The following is a 22,155-nucleotide window of genomic DNA, read 5'->3' on the forward strand; positions in this document are numbered from 1 at the left end:
TTTGTACATACAATGTTGGAGAAAGAATACGACCATATTATTGTTATGTTTATAAAATAAATGCTTGGATGATTCAAACCAGCAACTGTCTTTGCTTATGTTTTACAATGTAACGAATAACCAATGTTTGATAGTTTAACCATAGAGTTAACTCTTTCGTTCAACCAAGAATTAACCAATGTTTGATAGTTTAACCATGGAGTTAACTCTTTCGTTCAACCAAGAATGTCCACTAGTTAGTTGAACATCCTTGGTTCAACTGTATTCATTCAATTCATTTTTATTGATTAAGGTCTTCATTTACACATTCAGTGTTCATTGATATGGTTGTTTTATAGATATTTTTTGGGTATCCAGCTAAATCAAGCCAAGCTTACTACTCAAAGAAGACTTGAATATCCTGATAATGAACCGCTCTCTTGCCTCGTCACAACTTCTGAGGATGATGATGGGAATGTGTTGATAGAACCAGAGTTGGTGTTTGATCAGAAGCAGAATGATGATGAGACAAGTTGCTGTGATTGTCTGACCAACACAGCTAAGTAAGTTTCTGTTGCACAAATCAAGGTCTCCTTACCTGATGCCTTTATAATACAAGAACATTTGAGTGACCTGTTCTGATAATTTGTAGAATATGATATGAGGTCGGCCTACATTTTGATATAAGCTATTGCAATTGTACTTCAAAATATTTGGCTGTATTCTCCTGCTATAGCTATTACGTTAAAGCAAACTTTAAGGTCAACCAAAGGAAAACCACATTCATATTTATATGTATCTATGTGAATTCATGTTGAAGGTTTGAATGTTCATTGTTATAGACAAATCAAAGAAGAGTTAAAGTTGCTTGCCAGTACAAAGAACCCCTCTATACTTCGTACATCAAACACCAAACTGGACACTATAAGTATAGCAGATATGGAAGATGAGTTTAAGTTAAGGTAAGACTTTATATACAATATCAGTCCATTCGTTGCTTGGGAGTCACGTGTCGCTTCCTGTATAGGTATAAAGGTATAAGTGAGCATAACGAAAGGTCAATCAGCATCAACCATTGCTTCCTACAACCAACAACATACACGGCCTGATATGTATTGCTGATGCAAGCCATACATAAATTGAGATGCAAATGTCATCGTTATTTTGATTTTCATTTCAGAACACCAGCACTCCATTTCATTCTGACAACAGCATTAATAAAAAAAGGCAAGCTGAATCAAGAGAAAGCTACATCAATAATATCTGTGATTAGTAAAATAGCCCATATCAGCTGCCTTCATCTGTCAGCGTATGCCAAGATGGTAGGCTTGAGCCTTCGAACCTCTGGCACTACAAAAAGTCAAATTAACAGAATGAGTAAACTATACGACTGTGTGAGTTACACCAGAACGACTAAAATCTTGGATGATTGTGCTGGTGAATCCAAAAGTCTCATTGAGGCGTGGAAAGGGATACCGGTCACCCATTGCGGTGACAACTTGGATGTGAGGGCCAAGGTTCGCCATGAAGCTGGTGGCATTAGCGGCTTCGATTGCCACATGTATAACAATATGATATATAAACTAAGATTTCCAGTCATGCATCTTAGCCCGGCTCTTCCATATGTTCCCCGTAAAGATGATTTAGATTACAGCCAGTTTCTTCTGAGCGATTCTGAGGAAGAACAGTTCAAGAACTTGATGACATCACAGATTCTTGCCTCATGGCGTCAGAATGACTTGACGACGGCAACTCCATCTTACCCACCAAACAAGTATTCTAGTGAAATGTCATCTAAATCACAGAAAGTATCTATTTTATCAATCTGTCTGTTTATGTTACCCCTGTACTAGGCCAAATTTTCTTTTTGATCCATTTAATGCTTTCAATCAATTACTGACTTTTACAGTCTAAGCTTTCTTACTTAAAGTTGCGTTCAAGTTGAAGAGCTTGAATCTCAGCCCTTATACATAGCCTATGATTTCTCATTATGTTTGACACTTATTTGTAACTCTTATTATTTTCCTTTCTAAGCTACATGCTGGAGTCATCCTGAAAAATGAATCGAAGACTGGAGATATGCATGATATCCTAACATACTGTACCCAATATGTAGCTCCGGAAGAAAAAAAGGTATGTGTGTTTGTTGAGCTCTGATTTTTTTTGTCATTTACGTGAGGCTGCTGTTTTTGAACCACCATCTGGGTGTATCTATGTGTTGCAATATCCAATGTTTTATGACTAGAAACACTCATATTGTAGATACCATATCGAGGAGACGTTGGAACCTACAAGGTAGCGAAGAAGGCTCTGAATGTTTCTGACCAGGACTTACCTTTTGTACCATGTATCGGTCCATTCCATCTCCAGATGGAATGGTGTCAGGTGTGTAATACTTCAGTTACTCCTGTGACATAACTTATCTTATTCAAACCTTTGTATTGTCAAAATTGAATGAACTTTTTTCATGCTTTTGTATTGTGTGTGCTGCCCAATTTGGTTTATGGAACCTTATAAAAGATAGACATTGTTATGTTTGTAGAATTTGAATCTATTTTGTAGCTGGTATTTGATCTTTTCTACGATGAGACCAGTGGAAGAGATACCAGAGCCCTTCATGCCTTGAGAGTGATTCTGAATGCTAAGCAGGTACCTCCACCCACAGAGATAAGGAAGAACTATTACGCTTCAAACCTTTTCCTCGACAAAGTGCTAGATAGCTTCCTAGTGGAGCTGTTCAAATTGAAAGACCTCAGGAATGGTTGTAGTCAGGAAGATGGTAAGTGTTGGCGACCCATTGGTTAATTGTGAACCAATAGTTTTGATTGAACCATGAAAAAAACTGGTGTCTGCTTATTTGGTTTTTCTACATATATCTGCTGTAATCTGTTGGTAGTTCTATTGTTGCGATTTAGTAGGACTGTTGATGTAATTACATGTATATTATAGGCTTTTGTAAAATAATATTTAAATGATGCATTGGTCTCTCACTGGCAAAGCAAGCATTTTACTGTGTTTTTTTAAATTTCAGTGGACAAAGCTGGTATAGAGGTGTGTGACTTGATCTTCAACAGTAAAAAACTGCCTGAGCTACTCTCAAATCGATGCCCTGTTTGCCAAGGTAGAGGTTACAAAAACCATAACACACTAAGAACTCATATACTGGATAAACACCCTGAGGTATGTCTGATTTGGACGTTGCCTTAATGAATGCATTCAATAAAATTTCTTCTGTCCATCCCATAAGGGTTATCAAAAAGTTTAACTTTAAACTCTAACTTTTAGCTACTTGGTTATTAAGGTTAAATTTTCTAACACCATTGTGAACGAGAGAGACTGGTCATGATACGAATGAAGGATTGTATTCCCACCAACTTTGACAATTTTTTATCTGTTTCATAGCATTTCACCTTGGAGCGAGACGAGAATCTAGACGCTGTATATAATTCTGCCATGGCCTTGCTCAAGTTCCTCCTCATCAAGCGAGCTTTGGACTGGAGTATAAAGACAGCAAACGGCAACATGGTCACACTACTGATGAAGAGGATGATGATATACTACCGGGTATCAGGAAAGGTACATTATGCCAAAGCCTGCTTTGAGCATGTAGCCCAAGTACAAATATTTTTATCTCAGCGAATGAAAGAGATGGTCATATATGGTGCATTTGTTAACAATCAGGGGGGGATAAGCAACAATATGGGAATGGACCTGGATGTCGAACATAGAAATCGGTTTTTCAAAGAGCATTTCACTCTAACTTCACATGAGCCAGAGAGCAAAGTACTAGACCGCCTGTCATTCTCACAAGATAAACTTCAACTAATGCTAGACAACTTTTACAACCAATTTGCTATCAGGTCTGCTAGGTCAGCCCATAAAATGAACAGGAAATTTTATCATGAAGATGTAGTCAAATTGTGCAGGCAATTAGCAAATCACCAACTTTTCATTCAGACTCCTGGTAGAACACTTTTTAGCTCTAAACTGCTCAAATCAAGCCATGATCCTCTATTGAGGCTAGACATGTACAACTTCAAGCAGTGGTTATCAGTCAGTTATGGCTCCATGTGCAAAGATGTGTTCATTAAGTAGAATCAGGTACCCATAGTTATATATTTTTGTATTCCATTGTTTTAAATACTTATGCTTCAGTGCTCTGCCTAGCCAAGACAATCATTTTAACGGAAACTGAGTGATATATATGTATTTTGTAGACTTTTTTACCACAATACCTAAACCATAGTTATATATGCCATTGTTTCAAATAGTCAATCAGTTTTACAATAACTGAGCGATATATATTTTGTACCGTTGATTTACCACAATACCTAAATCATAGTTTTATATTCCATTGTTTTAAATTCTTATGCTTCAGTGCTCTGCCTCGTTAGCCAAGTCAATCAGTTGAACAAAAACTGAGTGTTATATTTTGTAGACTTTTTTACAATACCTAAATCATAGTTCTGGCTTCCTTATTTTTGTACAGTCTGACATTTTGTCTTAGCTTTGGCAAAAGCATAATAAACACAGATCACTTCAAGCTAGAAGTGATATCAAGTACTAATATAAATCAATGCTTCTCAGTCTCTGAGCAGTTTAGCTGTGTGCGCAACTCTCTTTGCATAGTGAATTGTTTGCCAAATCGTCTCCCCTGTATCTAATAAAAAACTTAGACAAGATCTATTGTAATCATGCTATGAAACTTTATTGAGACTTGACATGTATAAACTTAAGCAGTGGCAGAAATGGTATGAAAATATAATATGAGATATGATTTCATTAACGCATGGTTGGCACAGTTGGTCATCTAGTCAGAATCAGACATAGTTGTATCACTCTCTGTATCAGAAAGCACAAGAGATGCACAAGAATCACACAATGTAAGCTTGCTGTGCTTGTTAAAAACATTTAATATAGCTTGAGCCTGTTCTAGAGAATATGCCCCCATGCCATGATGTTAGCTACATGGTTATCAATGTATTGATGACGTGCCAATATTTTGTCTATCAGTTCTGGATAAATAGATGTAACATTATGAGGTACACTAGTTGTAGGAGTATTTAAAAGGTTCAAATCATTTTTGCAAGCTTGTATAGCAGAAGGAGATAACAAACTTCTACAAATGACTGATGGATCCTGCTCTTTAACCGGTTGCATATAACATGGCATCACAGCCTTGACACAATAGCATTTGATGGCCTTGTCATGGCAGCATGATGTTGCTGTCTTCAAACAATTGTCACAGCAGTTAACAGTAGGCGAAGGTTTCGGCACATTTGAATCGAACGTTTTTAGTATGAAGTGGCGACGGCAATCTTCTGTCTTTACATAGGCCTTAGACTCATCATCTACAGAACCAGATAGAGCATGTCTGTGTAAAATGACAGCGGCTTCACATTCTTGACCATCTCTCCCACCTCGTCCAACTTCTTGCACGTACTCATCTGAAGATGAGGGTGCACCATAATGCACAATGCGCCGAATATCAGCTATGTCCATTCCTAAAAACAACATCTGTCAATAACTAAAGACTTATTACTGCTATGTGTATAAAAGTCTATGCCTAGAATTCTCCAATTTTGCACATAAGCAATGCCTGTATCATCCTAGTCAACAAACACATCAATTCGACTATAAGTAGCCTAGGCATGGCTCTCTTGGGGGTGGGGCCCCCAAGAGAGCCATGCCCAGGCTAGACCATAGGTGTATTATTGCGTCTGATATTCAATCTTCCATTTACCATTAAATTCTGACAGAGTTAAGATAAAGGTTGATCATTAGCTTACCCATAGAAAATGTGCTTGTGCAGACAACACACTTTAACACGGAGTCTTCAGTTGAGCAAAACTTGGCTGTAATATATGCCTTTCCCTGTTCTGATATCCTACTGTGGTACATGGCAATGCTACCCTCTGGCACTTCAGCTTCAAGGTGATGGAATATCTTTCCAACATGATCAACCTTAAGAACAGAAATATTGATAAAACATCTATCGTTTGCTTACAGTGTCAGTGACGATAAAAAGCCATGGACAAAAAATGGATTTGGCACAAGTTTGCATGCTTTGTGATAAGCGCTGAACAACCTATACTTTTATAATCCCCAGCTATGGTAACACTCACACAAATTGTTAGAGGCAGTTAGCCTGGGCATAGCTCTCTTGGGGTCAGGCTAAAAGGCAGTGGCTTAATTGCTCATTAATCATATAAGTTCCTAATTCAATTTAGTCTTCAGACTTTACAAATTACAAACTACAAAAATGTACTTACATTCTAACAAACACCAGAGTTTTTGGGCATGTGCCAGAGCTAAGTTCCTTCGAAAGCCATTCAAAACACTTGTCAACACCACCCTCTATCTTCACCACAGAATATCTAGAAAAGAATTACGCTCCACAAAGTTAATCATTTGATAACTAACATGGAATACCAGCAGTTAGCTTGATTAGTCTTTATGAATTAAACAGTTTTCCCCCAAATTATTGCATATTAATGTAGTTGTTATATGGTTAGAGGAAAATGGGTGGTCAGTAGTCTGGGTATGGCCCTCTACCGCCAACCCCTCCCCAAACAGAGCCATGGCCAGGCTAAGAGGTCAAGCTTCCTATCTCAATAACATAGTGGTCTAACATTTAAAAACCAACCGTAGATTTGATTTGTCAGGGGATCTCCTCAAGGTCTTATAATCAGTCATCTGCAGTAGATCACAAACTTGTCTCTCCACTGCAACTGTAGCTGTAGCTGTCATGGCTACCATGGCAGCCTCAGGCATTACACTCCGAATTCTACCGATGAGTGCAAACTTGCCCCGGAAAGCAGTGGTACGTTTGTCCGATAATCCCCTGTAATAAACAACATAATATTTACATTCATATACATGTATATGTATACAGTTGAATAGAATACATCATGAAAAAGGCCGCTGTTTACAACACAAGTCAAACATTGCTGGGGCTTGCCAGATTATGATTAATAAAACAATAATAATAGATCAGATAAACTAAAGGCTGCTGCAAAAACTGCTACAAATACAGAGTTATGCCCAAACTGGTAACAAACTAGCAGTAATATCTAAATTTGTCTATCTGTCTGCATATGCATATAATTATGTTGTTGATTTACTCACCAATTGGCAACACAGTGACTCTCATCAACAAACACATGGCTGAAAAGGGATGTATCTGCAGATTCTATGGCAGCTGGAACAAAGAAGTCACAAAACACTTCTGGTGATATGAAAATGTGGGTGACCATAGCATCCTTTTGTAATACGGAGTGGGCATCATCTGTTGACTTGACTATCACAGCATTAAACCCAGATGAAAGCAGTCTCTGGTGCTGTTGTTTCATGAGCGCCTCCAATGGCATAATTATTATCACCTTTGAAGGTGGGTCTACAGCAACAATAAGAATACTACACAAAATCCGAGTTCAGCTCAATGACTGCTGCATCATATCATCAATAGCAAATACTTGATGATGAAGCTACCAGCATGCGCATGGCTTTCTTAGGAGGCATGGGGCCTACCTGCATGCATGTGTGGACAAAACATTGTGTAGGTCTAAAATTTAAGAACATCAATGTCACCATGGATGGGAGGAATGTATCAGTAGCTAGCCTTGGGCCACGCATTCCATATAAGGACAAACATTAAATCTTGGTAACTACAAAATATTCGATTGGACTTCGGGTAAGGTGTGTTTGTAAATTTGTAAGGGGTGATATAGCCCTACTACAACAACACGGTCCCATACATGAATAATACTAAGGCGAGGAAGAATTAATATCCTGCTGTTTTGTCTACCATAATACTCAGATTTTGCAAACTAATTCTGTACCATCACTTCTAATAATTCTATTTCTAATAATTCAAAGTGAATGGCTTAAAATTTTATTAAATCAATTGGGTGATTGATTGAATCAGTAAATTGAAACTTATTTCAACCAAAAATCACAAGATAAAGATTTATGATCCTAGCTTACGATTTTTTATAGGCTTTTTGTAGTCATTTATTTAGTATTAATAAATAACAAACCTAATAAAAGGTTTGTGATTTAGTATTTAGATTAAATTCTAAAATTGTTGGTTGAAGATTTTATTAATTCATAAAATATAAATTTAATAACTTTTTTGGAACGATACCATCTGCCATGAATTTAAGCTGTTGATCCTTGAACGAGAAATTATTCAATTTAGATTCAAGGCTGTGCTAAACCCAGTACCCAGCTCGAAGAAAGCATGGTCTTAATTTGATGATGATTGATTAAACAACTCGGACCTACCACTGCAAAACGGTGCCATCTGATAGCAAATACTCTTTCCGAAGCCAGTGGGAAGAACTATAAATTGGTCAAAACCTGCGAAAACATGTTGTAGAGCTTGAGACTGCTCTGGTCTCAGTGTGACTATGCCTAACTTTGATAGATGATCCTTGAATCGCTCCATTTTTTATCAGATAAATGTAATGAAATTGCAAACGTTGAACTACTGCCTTTTACTAGATCGAGTCACGTGACCGTGACGATAGACTTTTAAACGCTCCACGTCTAATATATCGTGCGATCTGAATCTAACGACAAGATTCCATTAGTATCAGTCTGAGCGTCATATGTAACATATGTCGCTAGTTTTGCAGAAGTTATCTTACCTTTTTTTCGCTATGTGTCCCAGGCTCTCTCTCCCAATCCCCGCTAGAGCCATGCCCAGGCTAGAGTTGCTGGCATTCAAGTCAAACAGAGCACTGTTGAAGCCTTCTGTTAAAAGCAAAGAACAAATGCCTTTTGATGGCGTTGTCAAAAAAAGCAAAGACCTTGCTAAAGCATTCCAACAACCTATGACTGAGTGTGAAAGATGAGAAATGGGAGTTATCTTACCAAAAGCATTTAACTCAATATTTTATCAAAATGGTATTGTAAGGTGAGCGAAACGTCCTTTTGGCACAAACCACCCAACAACTCAACAAAATGTTAAAATAGCTTTAGAGTCTCTTAGAGGGTGTGGTTAACCTCTGTATGTTGAGATTGAAGGTGTGTTAGTGATACTGAGTCTGTATACTTATTTACCTGATGAGAACTTATTACCATCAGAACAAATATGTAGTCAGAGACAGAATTGCAAGTACTGACTTCTAACAGACATCAGCCATGTCAGTATATCCGGGTACTGAGATGACCTGCTTTATTACAAATGTAGAGTACATGTAGATGCTGTATTAAAAAGCTAGATTAGGTGCTGCAATTGTAAAAAATTTCAAAATAATCGTTTGATAATTTTTTATGAAAAACTAGCCCAATTCTGGGCATGGCATAGGTATTAAAACAGCTGATAAACAGTGACAGATTATGTAGTCACCTACCACTGTCATTAGCCTGGCACATTGCCAATGACTAATTTGAGTAAGCTACCATCCATATTGCTAAACATACTACTTAGAGCTGTTAGAGCAAGCTTTAGTGACGTTGCATAACTCAGAGTGCTAGGCGCATTTTAACCAGCATTTTAACCAATATAACAACGCATATCACCTAATGAATTCATTGAATCTTGCTTAGCTTAATCGGTTGCACTATCACTGGGTGAATGGGAGGTTCTGAGATCAAATCCAGTACCAAGCAGATCTGTCATTCTCAGATTTCAATAGCTATAGCTAGACACGACAGAGTTTTAAATTTATACATATGCATTATGTAGGCTAACTGACTATTACAAAAGAATCACAACTGTGTATTGATACTCACTGATGCCTGTATGTAAAATGCATTGCAGTTGCAGAATGGTTTTGCCTGAATATATATTTAGTTGCACTAGCTGTGCAGTAGCAGTAGCGAGTGTGTCAAAGCCATGCAGTATACAAGATAATTGCATTGCATTCTTTTACTACTGCATGTACAAAGACATAACACAAAGACCCAAATATCATTGAAATGATGATAATGCCTGACTCCCTATTTTCAAATGATATGGAAGTTAAAGCATAAGTTTGATTAGTTGATGATAATCACTGGAGGCAATCCTAGCTGAAGGTGTGTACCTAATCCAGTTCCATTTTCAACTTTCAAACACCAACAACTATTGACTATTGATTATGTGATTATTGATTTAATGCACTGCAAAGTTACCAGTCAGTTATTGTGAAAGAACAGAGAGAGCCCGTAACAAACATGTCTTCATATCCATACCTTTATAATAATACTTTTTATAATGAACTTAAAATTTATCTTGTATATACAGTGAAACATGGATAACTCGCCCTTGGATATAGCGAACACATGGTTAACTCGACTGGATTTGCTTGGTCCGTTCCCACGCAATAATAAATGGCTCTATATAACTCGAACTTAACACTGTTAATTCGAACTGTTTTTTGCCCAACGGCTACCGAAACGGTTGCTATCGCTTTAGAAAATCACTTTATTCCAAGCCATAGAGGTAAACCTCAACTTTTCGTAATTCATAAGCGTCGTTACTACCTCCATCGGCAAAATATTTTTGTCAACGACTGTTCTAAAGGTTTGGTGAAATTTGATTTATACTGTTATACGATGAATAGCACGGGCTAGCCGGGTCACGGGCGCAAGGATTTTCGCCACGCACATACAAAACAAAAACAGCATGTTGTTTTTGTTTTGTATTTGCGTGGTGAAAATCCTTGAGTGCTTGACCCGGCTAGCCCGTGATGAATAGTTTTCCGACGTGGATTCCGTGTTGAATCAACGTCGGAATGTTGACTGTTTAAAACGTTTTAAAAATTGTGGTAATTAAACGTATACGTTGTCTTAGCTAAAAAAAACTATTCATCGTTTGACCTAAACACAGAATACGTGTGTACATTCAATAAGTATCCATTCAAAAAACGTTAGTGATATACAATGTACCGTTACACCTCGTAAAACTTTTAATTGAACTGCCTCGGAGTGTTGCTCTTAACGAATGCCAGGTAAAGTAAGTTAATCTTTGCATAAACTTCAAGAAAAATCGGCAAAATTGATCGTGGGTAAAACGCTCAAAAGAAAAAGATGTCTTTTCTTTTGAGCATTTCAGCAACGATCAAGTTTTGCCAATGTCAATCTAAAAAACGTCCTGGCAATAACATCACCTCAAACAACAAACCAATCTCAAGTGATAGAAAAATCTCTATACTTTTTGATAAAAACGTTTTAAACTTTACATTAGAAGCATTTAATTTGAAACAAGCCATTTGTACTTTTGATTTATATTATAGTTTGTATATGTTCATGTATCTACTAATAAATAAGTAAATACATGGACTTGTGACAGTGCTCTGATAACTTGAACACTCTGATAATTCGAACACTTTTGCTCGGTCCCTTGAAGTTTGAGTTATCCGAGTTTCACTGTAGTTAGTAATTGAATATAGAGTTTTTAATAGCGGTAAATCATCTGTTACTAGCTTGACTAGCACTAAGCCCCATAGCTTAGAACTTTTATCAAATGCTATCAATAACAACATACCTGATTGGCTGAGTGGTGAAGGAGGAAGCAGATGCATTGCCTGGTGTGAATTTATAGCAATCATGGCAGACGAAGCAGGTAGTTGCGGATAGTAATCTGAATGCATCTCTCTCAGCTGTAGTGACATGACAAGCTCAGCAGGTGGCACTAACCAGCAGGACCCGCAGGTGGATAATAAATGATCAGCTGAAATATAGTGTAAGGAAAACATGAGAAAATATGAAATGCTAAAATTTAATTCAAGCTTGTTATTTGTGTTCTGAATGTTTTAATAAGCTCCAGATATCCTTCAGATTGTACTTAATAACGTTTCCATAAGCTTTTTCAGCAAGCCTTTTTATAACTATGATATTCCTCCTCCACAGTTAACTCCCAGAGTTATAGCTGCAGAGTTATAGAATTATAGCACACACAAACAATTACAATAACATTGAACAGCAAGAAAATCATAAAACATCTAAGAATTAGGTAACTAAGAGAAATAACAAAAAATTAAATTTCTTAATAATAAAATAAAATGATAGGGCAAGTACATTATGTCTGGTTCCGATTGCATTAAGCCAGGCATCGAATGCAAGACTCCAACGGTAATATTGCGCAGCAAAACAGTTGGGATGCTAGGCTCAGCGACTTACGTTCCTATGAAGACGCATCGCTAGTAACGACATAAAAATGGTCGCTATCCATGCCGTTTTAATAATGCTGAACTTCACCTCTACAGTGCATTTCGGGAAGGTTTTGGCTACGGCATTGCTGCTGGCAACTACCGTCGGTCCTCGGTGTGTAGGTTAATTCCCATTTAACCGCTAATAGCATGTGGTGCGGTCGCTGGTGTTTGCGGCGTATATGGGAATCAGGCTTTACAAGTCAGAGCAAGTACATGACATGACGAGTGCAAAGTGCAGGACATGCCCAAATAAGAACGTAACATGACCAAACAAGGACATGACAGGGTTAGTATGTGGCATGACAGAGCAGATACATGACCAAACAAGTTGACACTTCACTCAGTGACTAGAATTCATTTCTATACTCACTGAAGAGCTGTAGGGAAAGTCTAAAAGAGTGTGATTGCCAGTGTACTTCAGAAGGAGCTGTGTTGCTTGTGGTTAGGCTGACAACTGCCCAAGGTATATAACAGCCTAGCAACTCAAGCTTTCTACATGCACAAACAAACTCATTTCAAACTAGTGGAAAAATTGGACAACATATGAATTATTAGGATTTTAATCATTCTGAACTGTAAATCCTGACATTAAGTATATATCTAGATGTTTTTATTTGAGGGACCTTTGCTTCACCTCATCAGAATATTTACCACTTGAATAGTTCTAGTAATTATATTAGTTATGAAGGTTATTTTAAAGCTGTTTATCACAGTTCAAGGTTTCAAACATTACCGATGTTCATATTGAGCCATGGCTATGTGCGTCTGTGAAACACATGCTTTGTGTGTAAAATGCATTGGCCTAGACAAACAAGTTGGTCTACTAGCCGCGAAAACCGTTGCGTCTATGATGGCAATGGTTTCCCTTCATCATTTCAAAAAAAATGATGAAGGAAAACTGTCAAACCGATGAAAGTCAAGGACATTTAGAAGATATGATGAAGGGGGTGGACAAGCAGTTTGTCAGTTTACATTTTAAGAAAGGTAACAGGAGAAACTGAATCATGACAACTGCTATCATAGTGATGCTCATTGAGAGATTTCACTGGGTCAGAGTATGAGAAAGATTTATGTATATTAGTTATTTTAAATCAATTTAATTTTGGAATAAATATTCTTTATTCATGAAGTACTGAGTACCGAAAAGAGCAGAACAGAGAAGTATTGGAGCAACAGCTACTATGAATCACAACACAATGATTAAAAATGTCCTCAAAAAGTCAAACCTGAATTTAGTACAGGGCTACGGATATACAACAACTAGAAGTTATCTTCTCCATATTGCCTTTAGTGGTTAGTAAACAACATGATAACTGCTTTACAGATTAGGTGATGACCAGTCAATGGATACAGTGTAAAAACTGTTTAACCCTCACTGATCACACTTGATATACAGATCCCTAATAACCTGCAAAGATCAAATACTGATCTAAGACCAAGTTTCTTAACTCTTTTGCTACCGTAAGCCGATGTATCGGTTTTCACAGTTATATAATTACAGACCATGAGCCGATGTACCGGCTTATCAATAAGGTTTCACTTTTCTTTTCATTGCAAAGCTTACACATTAGCTTGGCCAATCAATTTTTGTCTCCCATGAAACAGCTTTGTTGACAATCACATGCAGCCAATAAAAATCGAGCCAATATGAAATAGAGTGGTATGAGATGAAATGGAATGAAATGTAATGGTACGAGATGTAATGGTACGAGATGTAATGGTACGAGATGCAATGGTACGAGATGTAATGGTATGAGATGTAATGGTATGAGATGTAATGGTACGAGATGTAATGGTACGAGATGTAATGTTAAGAGATGTAATGGTATGAGATGTAATGTTATGAGATGTGATGGTATGAGATGTAGTGGTACGAGATGTAGTGGTACGAGATGTAATGGTACGAGATGTAATGGTACGAGATGTAATGGTATGAGATGTAATGGAATGAGATGTAATGGTATGAGATGTAATGGTATGAGATGTGATGGTATGAGATGTAATGGTATGAGATGTAATGTTATGAGATGTAATGGTATGAGATGTAATGTTATGAGATGTGATGGTACGAGATGTAATGGTACGAGATGTAATGGTACGAGATGTAATGGTATGAGATGTAATGGTATGAGATGTAATGGTACGAGATGTAATGGTATGAGATGTAATGTTATGAGATGTAATGGTATGAGATGTGATGGTACGAGATGTAATGGTACGAGATGTAATGGTATGATATGTGATGGTATGAGATGTAGTGGTACGAGATGTAATGGTACGAGATGTAATGGTACGAGATGTAATGGTACGAGATGTAATGGTACGAGATGTAATGGTATGAGATATAATGTTATGAGATGTAATGGTATGAGATGTGATGGTACGAGATGTAATGGAATGAGATGTAATGGTATGATATGTGATGGTATGAGATGTAATGGTACGAGATGTAATGGTATGAGATGTAATGGTATGAGATGTAGCGGTACGAGATGTAGCGGTACGAGATGTAATGGTACGAGATGTAATGGTACGAGATGTAATGGTACGAGATGTAATGGTATGAGATGTAATGGAATGAGATGTAATGGTATGAGATGTAATGGTATGAGATGTGATGGTATGAGATGTAGTGGTACGAGATGTAATGGTACGAGATGTAATGGTACGAGATGTAATGGTATGAGATGTAGTGGTACGAGATGTAATGGTACGAGATGCAATGGTACGAGATGTAATGGTATGAGATGTAATGGTATGAGATGTAATGGTACGAGATGTAATGGTACGAGATGTAATGGTATGAGATGTAATGGTATGAGATGTAATGGTACGAGATGTAATGGTACGAGATGTAATGGTATGAGATGTAATGGAATGAGATGTGATGGTATGAGATGTAGTGGTACGAGATGTAATGGTACGAGATGTAATGGTACGAGATGTAATGGTACGAGATGTAATGGTACGAGATGTAATGGTACGAGATGTAATGGTACGAGATGTGATGGTACGAGATGTAATGGTATGAGATGTAATGGTATGAGATGTAGTGGTACGAGATGTAATGGTACGAGATGTAATGGTACGAGATGTAATGGTACGAGATGTAATGGTATGAGATGTAATGGAATGAGATGTAATGGTATGAGATGTAATGGTATGAGATGTGATGGTATGAGATGTAGTGGTACGAGATGTAATGGTACGAGATGTAATGGTACGAGATGTAATGGTACGAGATGTAATGGTATGAGATGTAGTGGTACGAGATGTAATGGTACGAGATGTAATGGTACGAGATGCAATGGTACGAGATGTAATGGTACGAGATGTAATGGTATGAGATGTAATGGTACGAGATGTAATGGTACGAGATGTAATGGTATGAGATGTAATGGTATGAGATGTAATGGTACGAGATGTAATGGTACGAGATGTAATGGTATGAGATGTAATGGAATGAGATGTGATGGTATGAGATGTAGTGGTACGAGATGTAATGGTACGAGATGTAATGGTACGAGATGTAATGGTACGAGATGTAATGGTACGAGATGTAATGGAATGAGATGTAATGGTATGAGATGTAATGGTATGAGATGTGATGGTATGAGATGTAGTGGTACGAGATGTAATGGTACGAGATGTAATGGTACGAGATGTAATGGTACGAGATGTGATGGTACGAGATGTAATGGTATGAGATGTAATGGTACGAGATGTAATGGTACGAGATGTAATGGTACGAGATGTAATGGTACGAGATGTAATGGTACGAGATGTAATGGTATGAGATGTAATGGAATGAGATGTAATGGTATGATATGTAATGGTATGAGATGTAATGGTATGAGATGTAATGGTATGATATGTAATGATACGAGATGTAATGGTATGAGATGTAATGTTAAGAGATGTAATGGTATGAGATGTAATGGTATGAGATGTAATGGTATGAGATGTAATGGTATGATATGTAATGGTATGAGATGTAATGGTATGATATGTAATGATACGAGATGTAATGGTATGAGATGTAATGTTAAAAGATGTAATGGTATGAGATGTAATGGTATGAGATGTAATGGTATGAGATGTAATGGTATGAGATGTAATGGTATGAGATGTAATGGTATGATATGTAATGGTATGATATGTAATGGTATGATATGTAATGGTATGATATGTAATGGTATGATATGTAATGGTATGATATAGAATGATATGATATGTAGTGGTATGACACGTAGTGGTATAATATGGCATGGTAAGAGATAGAATGGTACGATATGGCATAGTATGAGATGGCACGGTAAGAGATGGCATGGTAAGAGATGACATGATAAGAGATAGCATGGTAACTGAAAACATGGTACGAGATGGCATGGTGAAAAATGGAGTGGTATGAGAGGGAATGGTATGAGATGGCATGGTTTGAAATGGAGTAGTATGAGATGGAGTGGTATGAGATATAGTGGTATGAGATGACACGGTATGAAATGGAGTAGTATGAGATGGCATAGCATAATTTGGAGTGGTATGAGATGTAGTTTTATGAAATGGCATGGTATGAGATGACACAGTAAGTGATGGAATGGTATGAGATAGCACGGTAAGTGATGACACAGTATGAGAAAGCATGATATGAGATGGCATGGTATGAAATGGAGTGGTGTAAAATGGTGTGGTATAAGATGGCATGGTAAGAGAAGGCTTGGTATGAGATGTAGTGGTATGAAATGTAATGGTATGAAATGTAGTGGTATGAGATGGTATGAGATACCATGAAATGAAAATAAAATGGCATATCGAGCAACAACAATGAGCACAGGCCTAAGTGTAGGTCATCATATGCCCTCTTGTGAGACTTTTATGTGAAATGTTCGTTTTAGTTAAACATATCGTAACCCAGAAGGTCTTAAAACTTATCACATCAGCAAAAGGATACCATTTTCTGAAACAAAAAATTCTAATATCCGGCAAACCTTCGGAAGCATTTAAACCTCCCTAAGCTATAATATCAGGCTTTTAGAAAGGCGCAAGCCATCCTGCATATCAACTACTGGGTCTGTTTCATTGTGAACTAGTCTAACACCTGGACAAATAAACATGAGTGATCCATTGAAGTGGGAGACAAAACGCAATCTTGCTTTATTCTTGGAAGAATTTAACCTTGACAATTACTGCAAAATAATTCCACTGAAGTCAAGAAGGCGCAGACTAGCATAAACATAGAGCGCCACAATATAATACAGTAAAATATCTACAATCATTCTAGTATTGAAGAAATGGATGAAACGTTGGATGAAATAAAAAAATGTAACAATTGGTAAACATCTGATCACCTTGTGACTGGTTTGAGAAGGCTGTACAAAACCCAGCTTATTTCCACAATGATCACCAACAACCATATAAGAGCTTTAATCACCTCGTCTATTGATTGGCGACTGCTCAGGCAAATCTCAATGGTGATTGGCCCAGCTTCTGCAAGTATGGATATAATTGGCTAGTTACTTTGTTAATGCTCAGTTCTCATACTTATACAAAGCATTTACAGATATTGCGTTACAAACATACTACTCATATATAAGCTCTTATTTCTAGGAGGTTGTAAAATTAACTGTTGTGTTTAATATGAACTATTGTCAACAAAAACCTAAAGTGAATGTACAATGGCTGCCCAACACAGTATGGGTACTACTAAAAAGACATCTATCATGATTTCCATATTGATTACAGGGTTCCCTCATTCATCACAGTTAATGGGGACCTGTACCCTCATGATAGGTGAATGTCTGCAAAGTAATCTCACCCTTATATGTATTTTTGAAGGCTTTATTAATGATTTAACGGTCTTAATACTTATCAACCTGGCTTTATAAGATAAAAAGCGAAATTATAATGTTATTACTACTGTATATGCATAGAGTCATTCAGCCCATACTCCCTTACTACAGATGTTATTGTCTGATTTTTCAGTCTAAAAAAATTACTCTTTTATTATTTGAAAATGAATTTATTTTGTACTCAAGTTCATTGCGTGCCTTTGAAGGTCAAAGACATTTAAAAGACATGAAGAAATATATGCACAAGCAATATGTAGGTTTATGCTTTACTAAATGTAACAGAAATTACTAAACCATGACTACTGCTATCATAGTGATCCTCATTGAGAGATTCCACTAGGCCAGAGTATGAGAGAAATTCATGTATTTTATTTTTTTAATTCATGCAAATAATCAATTTAATTTTGAAATAAATATTTTTATTCACGAAATACTGAGTCCACAGAAGCAGAATCATAAAATTGTGAGGAAACAACTACTATGAATCACAAGACAGTGATTAAAAATGTCTTCAGAAATGTCCAATGGCATAATTTTAGCACAGGACTAGGGATAAACATCAACTAGGAGTTGTCCTCTCCATATCGACTTATGGGTTTAGTGAACAACGTATTACTATACAGATTAGGCAATGACCAGTACATGGATACAGTGAAAACTGTTTAACCTAACACACTTGATATGTACATAGTAGCCTGCAAGTCATAAATAGTGACCAAGATCTCAGGCTAGGTTTATTAACTTAACGACTCAAATTAATATTTACTAGCACCCGTAAATGTAATAATAAATTAATTTATATCTGACGAAAGGTAAGTAAAAAAAACTTCCTTCATAAAATGCCTTCATTTAATCACAAATTCAACCTTCAGTTCAAATTACTAATGCATTTCATATTTGATATTTTTTATTTCCCGTTTTATCCAAACCTGTGACTCTAGAGAAGTCCAGTGTGTCATGAGAGATCATCAGGTTGAAATATAAATCATCATATTTCAAACTTCATCGATATTATCTCCACTTACTTTTTCTGTCATAAAACGCAGAGCATATGTATCTGCACAATTAATCTGAACTGCTAAAGAAGTTCTCGATTAGAGCAGGTTTTAGTGTCGATATAACAAACTGAATGTCATGAGATCGAGTCCCGTGAGAAGCAATCATCTACTTTGACCTCTGACTCTAACTTCGAACATACAGACAGAAAAAGACGGATTTTACTATAGTGAAAATTGCAGCATTTTTGCACTTTCGTAAATGCAAAATCTTTCACAAATTATTTTGAATTGTGAGACATTCTCAATTGGAAACCAGATGGTATATAAATACTTCTGATGTATAGAGAAACCCAAAAAGCACCCAATACATAGGATATTTGAAGGCACTCTCATCAAACATTGTCCATTATTAGCAAATGGTCTCTAATGACAGACCAAGTCTTTATTTACACATTATTTAGTAAAATGAGACTGATGTGATAATTTCATTGCTATGGCAACTTATTTAGTTAGAGCGGAAGTTATACCTGAAAATATCTATTATTATTCAACGACACACGGCTAAATGTTATAAAAATCAAATAAAAGAATTTACAGAATTTCAAATTGCAGAAGCTATATCGTCAGACCCTTTAAAACACATAATAGGGATAGCCTTAGTGTCTAATTATGTAAGGGCTAGCCAAAAATGACATTTTAATGTTAGCTCGGACTAGAATTATGCTGCATCTATTTATTAAAATTATAAAATATCATGTGCTACAAGCCCTCCATTATCATGAAGCTGCAGTACAATGAACAAACTTGATTGTTAAGTATTTTCTTTTAGATCTGTAATGGTGAACATTTCAATTGTATCAACACAAAGAAATGAACTAAACAATTGTTTTTCTCAATATCACATAATCCAACAGTTTCTTACAATATGCATGCCTTGAGAGTAAATACAACGCGTCATATGGTTGGCTAATGGCAACAAGTGCAGACAACTTCCAAACAGACACAAAAACACTAGCTAATTAATTATGCGATTAATTAAAATAATAGAGACAGTCTGATATGTGCCTACCAGCAAGGTCAGCAATCCTTAGCCGTGACTCTTTGAGTGATGTCAGGTTGGTTGGGTGGTTGGTCCGCCCTATGATTATGAGGAACTCTGAAATGCTCTGAATGACTCGAGTCTGTAGCTTTTGTATGATTAACTGTATCTTTGGCTTATGGTGCTATGAATAAAGTAACAATTAAATGTGAAAATGACTCAAAATACCGCACTATAGAATCTTCTAGAATTGTGAAAAAAGTGATCATGTTAAGTCATACATCTAATAACTTCATTATTGTAATTATGAAGCGAGTCACACTGATGATCAGTGCCACTTCACTCCAAAACTGAACAAAAAGAAGCACTTCAAAACAGTTGTGCAACAAGAGGATCAAATCATCGACAGCCAGTTTAGTACTTCAACACAACGATCTTTTATCCATGGAAATGTTCATAAAAACCATGTTTCTCCGAGTGGTATTTACCGTCATTGGAAAAATAACGTACACCACTTTATCACTCTAGTATAATAAGAATGATGTTCCGCGATGATAACAATTTCTTGTGTGAAAAAGCATTATAAAAACAGACCCATCCATTTTATTGAAAGTGAAAAAGCTATGCCAATATCAATTGACCATATATGGTAAAAATGTGCTAATGTCTGTCTGATTAAAAACTCAAAAACCTACCTTCGCATGCTTTCAAGATGAACTTTCACAAAATCTTATTATATTCTATCAGAAAGTATCGGTAATTCTTTATCAATTGAGATTCTTTCTCAACTTTGAAGTCATCTGACTACCAGATGTTTCAAAATTAACATAGACAAAACTAAATTGCGATTAAAATCCTCAAAAGAAAAATACATGCAAAATGGCATCACTATTTGCGATTGTGAATATAAAACTAGCAAAATGCTGTTACTTTATGATGCAATCTAATAAAATATTGTGTAAGTTCTTATTTAAAGATTTAAAAATATTTATAACATAACATTTATATTCATATTTAAAAATTCTGATAACTTCAGATGAAACATACTAAAATTTTGTGTAAGTTCATATTTAAGGACAATTGTTCTCAATGAACATGTTTATGGATTTGTGGTGAATATGAACAAAATTCCAACAAGGATAATAAAGGACAATTGGTGAATCAATCTAATGAAAATATTTGCAGCTTTCTCCTAACACACTTGCTATACAGCGGGTGGTTGGCTACCCTAATCTACTAACACTAAAGTATGACAAAGAACTTAGGCTATGGATTGTAAATAATATGAGGCACACAGATGCACCGTTTAGAAGCTTCTACTATTGCTTTTTAAAAGACCACCTTGTTTCCTCATCATCACAGAAACTATTGTAACCTTATGAGTTATTAGGTGGGTGATTACCATATATGCATACCAACTACACCAAGGAAATCTAAAATTACCGTAGCGTATCTCGGCATAGTCTTCCGTTATGATAGTTCAGTTACAAATCTTGATATATCGCTCTGGTGAGGTGCATTGTGAAAGTCAATGAAACATGTTGTTATATAATCAACCTATTGATGTAAACTCAGATGGTTACCTCCCCTGGGTCAAAACTAAATAAATGCAAATTGAAAACAGACGTAGAAATCCATTATGTATTGGAGTTTGCTGTAAGCAATTAGGCTTGCTTGGTCAATGGTATTAATTACAGCATCACAGTATCTATACAGCAAAAAAGAAACATTTAACATATATTAACTGATTGATAAACAATTAATATTATTGGTATCAGGCCTACAGCTGCACTTCTTGCAATCAACAGTCACACGTGCACAAAATTTTGCACTCTTGAACAGTGTTCTTTAAGCCATGCATATTCCAATAAATTGAATAAAATTTTATAGGCTATTTAAATCAGAACACCCTAGAACAATTCACTGCTTGAAATACAATCTACTCTTAGTGAATGAGTGCAGCCGTTGGCCTATAACTTAAAGTATTGATGTAATTAGTCTACACACCTGTTTGATACAACATTCTCTAATTAGTTAAAATTTAGCAATTAATAATGTTCGTTTAAGTAGGCAACTAATATTATCATTGCAACTTTTCCTTGTGAGTAACAAATGTAAAAGCGAGCAAACTGGTGTCCGGGGTTATT

General features: G+C 36.3%; 1 protein-coding gene across 1 annotated transcript; it reads right to left on the reverse strand.

Moving 5' to 3' along the window:
* Positions 1–6,247: 6,247 nt before the first annotated feature.
* LOC137398390 (ATP-dependent DNA helicase RecQ-like) lies at positions 6,248–21,469 on the reverse strand. Its single transcript, XM_068084498.1, has 5 exons — positions 21,452–21,469; positions 20,039–20,192; positions 7,108–7,375; positions 6,626–6,823; positions 6,248–6,356 (listed from the first exon to the last, which is right to left on the reverse strand). The coding sequence occupies exons 1-5, from the start codon at positions 21,467–21,469 to the stop codon at positions 6,248–6,250; spliced, it is 747 nt and encodes a 248-aa protein (XP_067940599.1).
* Positions 21,470–22,155: the final 686 nt, after the last annotated feature.

Source organism: Watersipora subatra, chromosome 6, assembly GCF_963576615.1.
Source record: "Watersipora subatra chromosome 6, tzWatSuba1.1, whole genome shotgun sequence".
NCBI lineage: Eukaryota > Metazoa > Bryozoa > Gymnolaemata > Cheilostomatida > Watersiporidae > Watersipora > Watersipora subatra.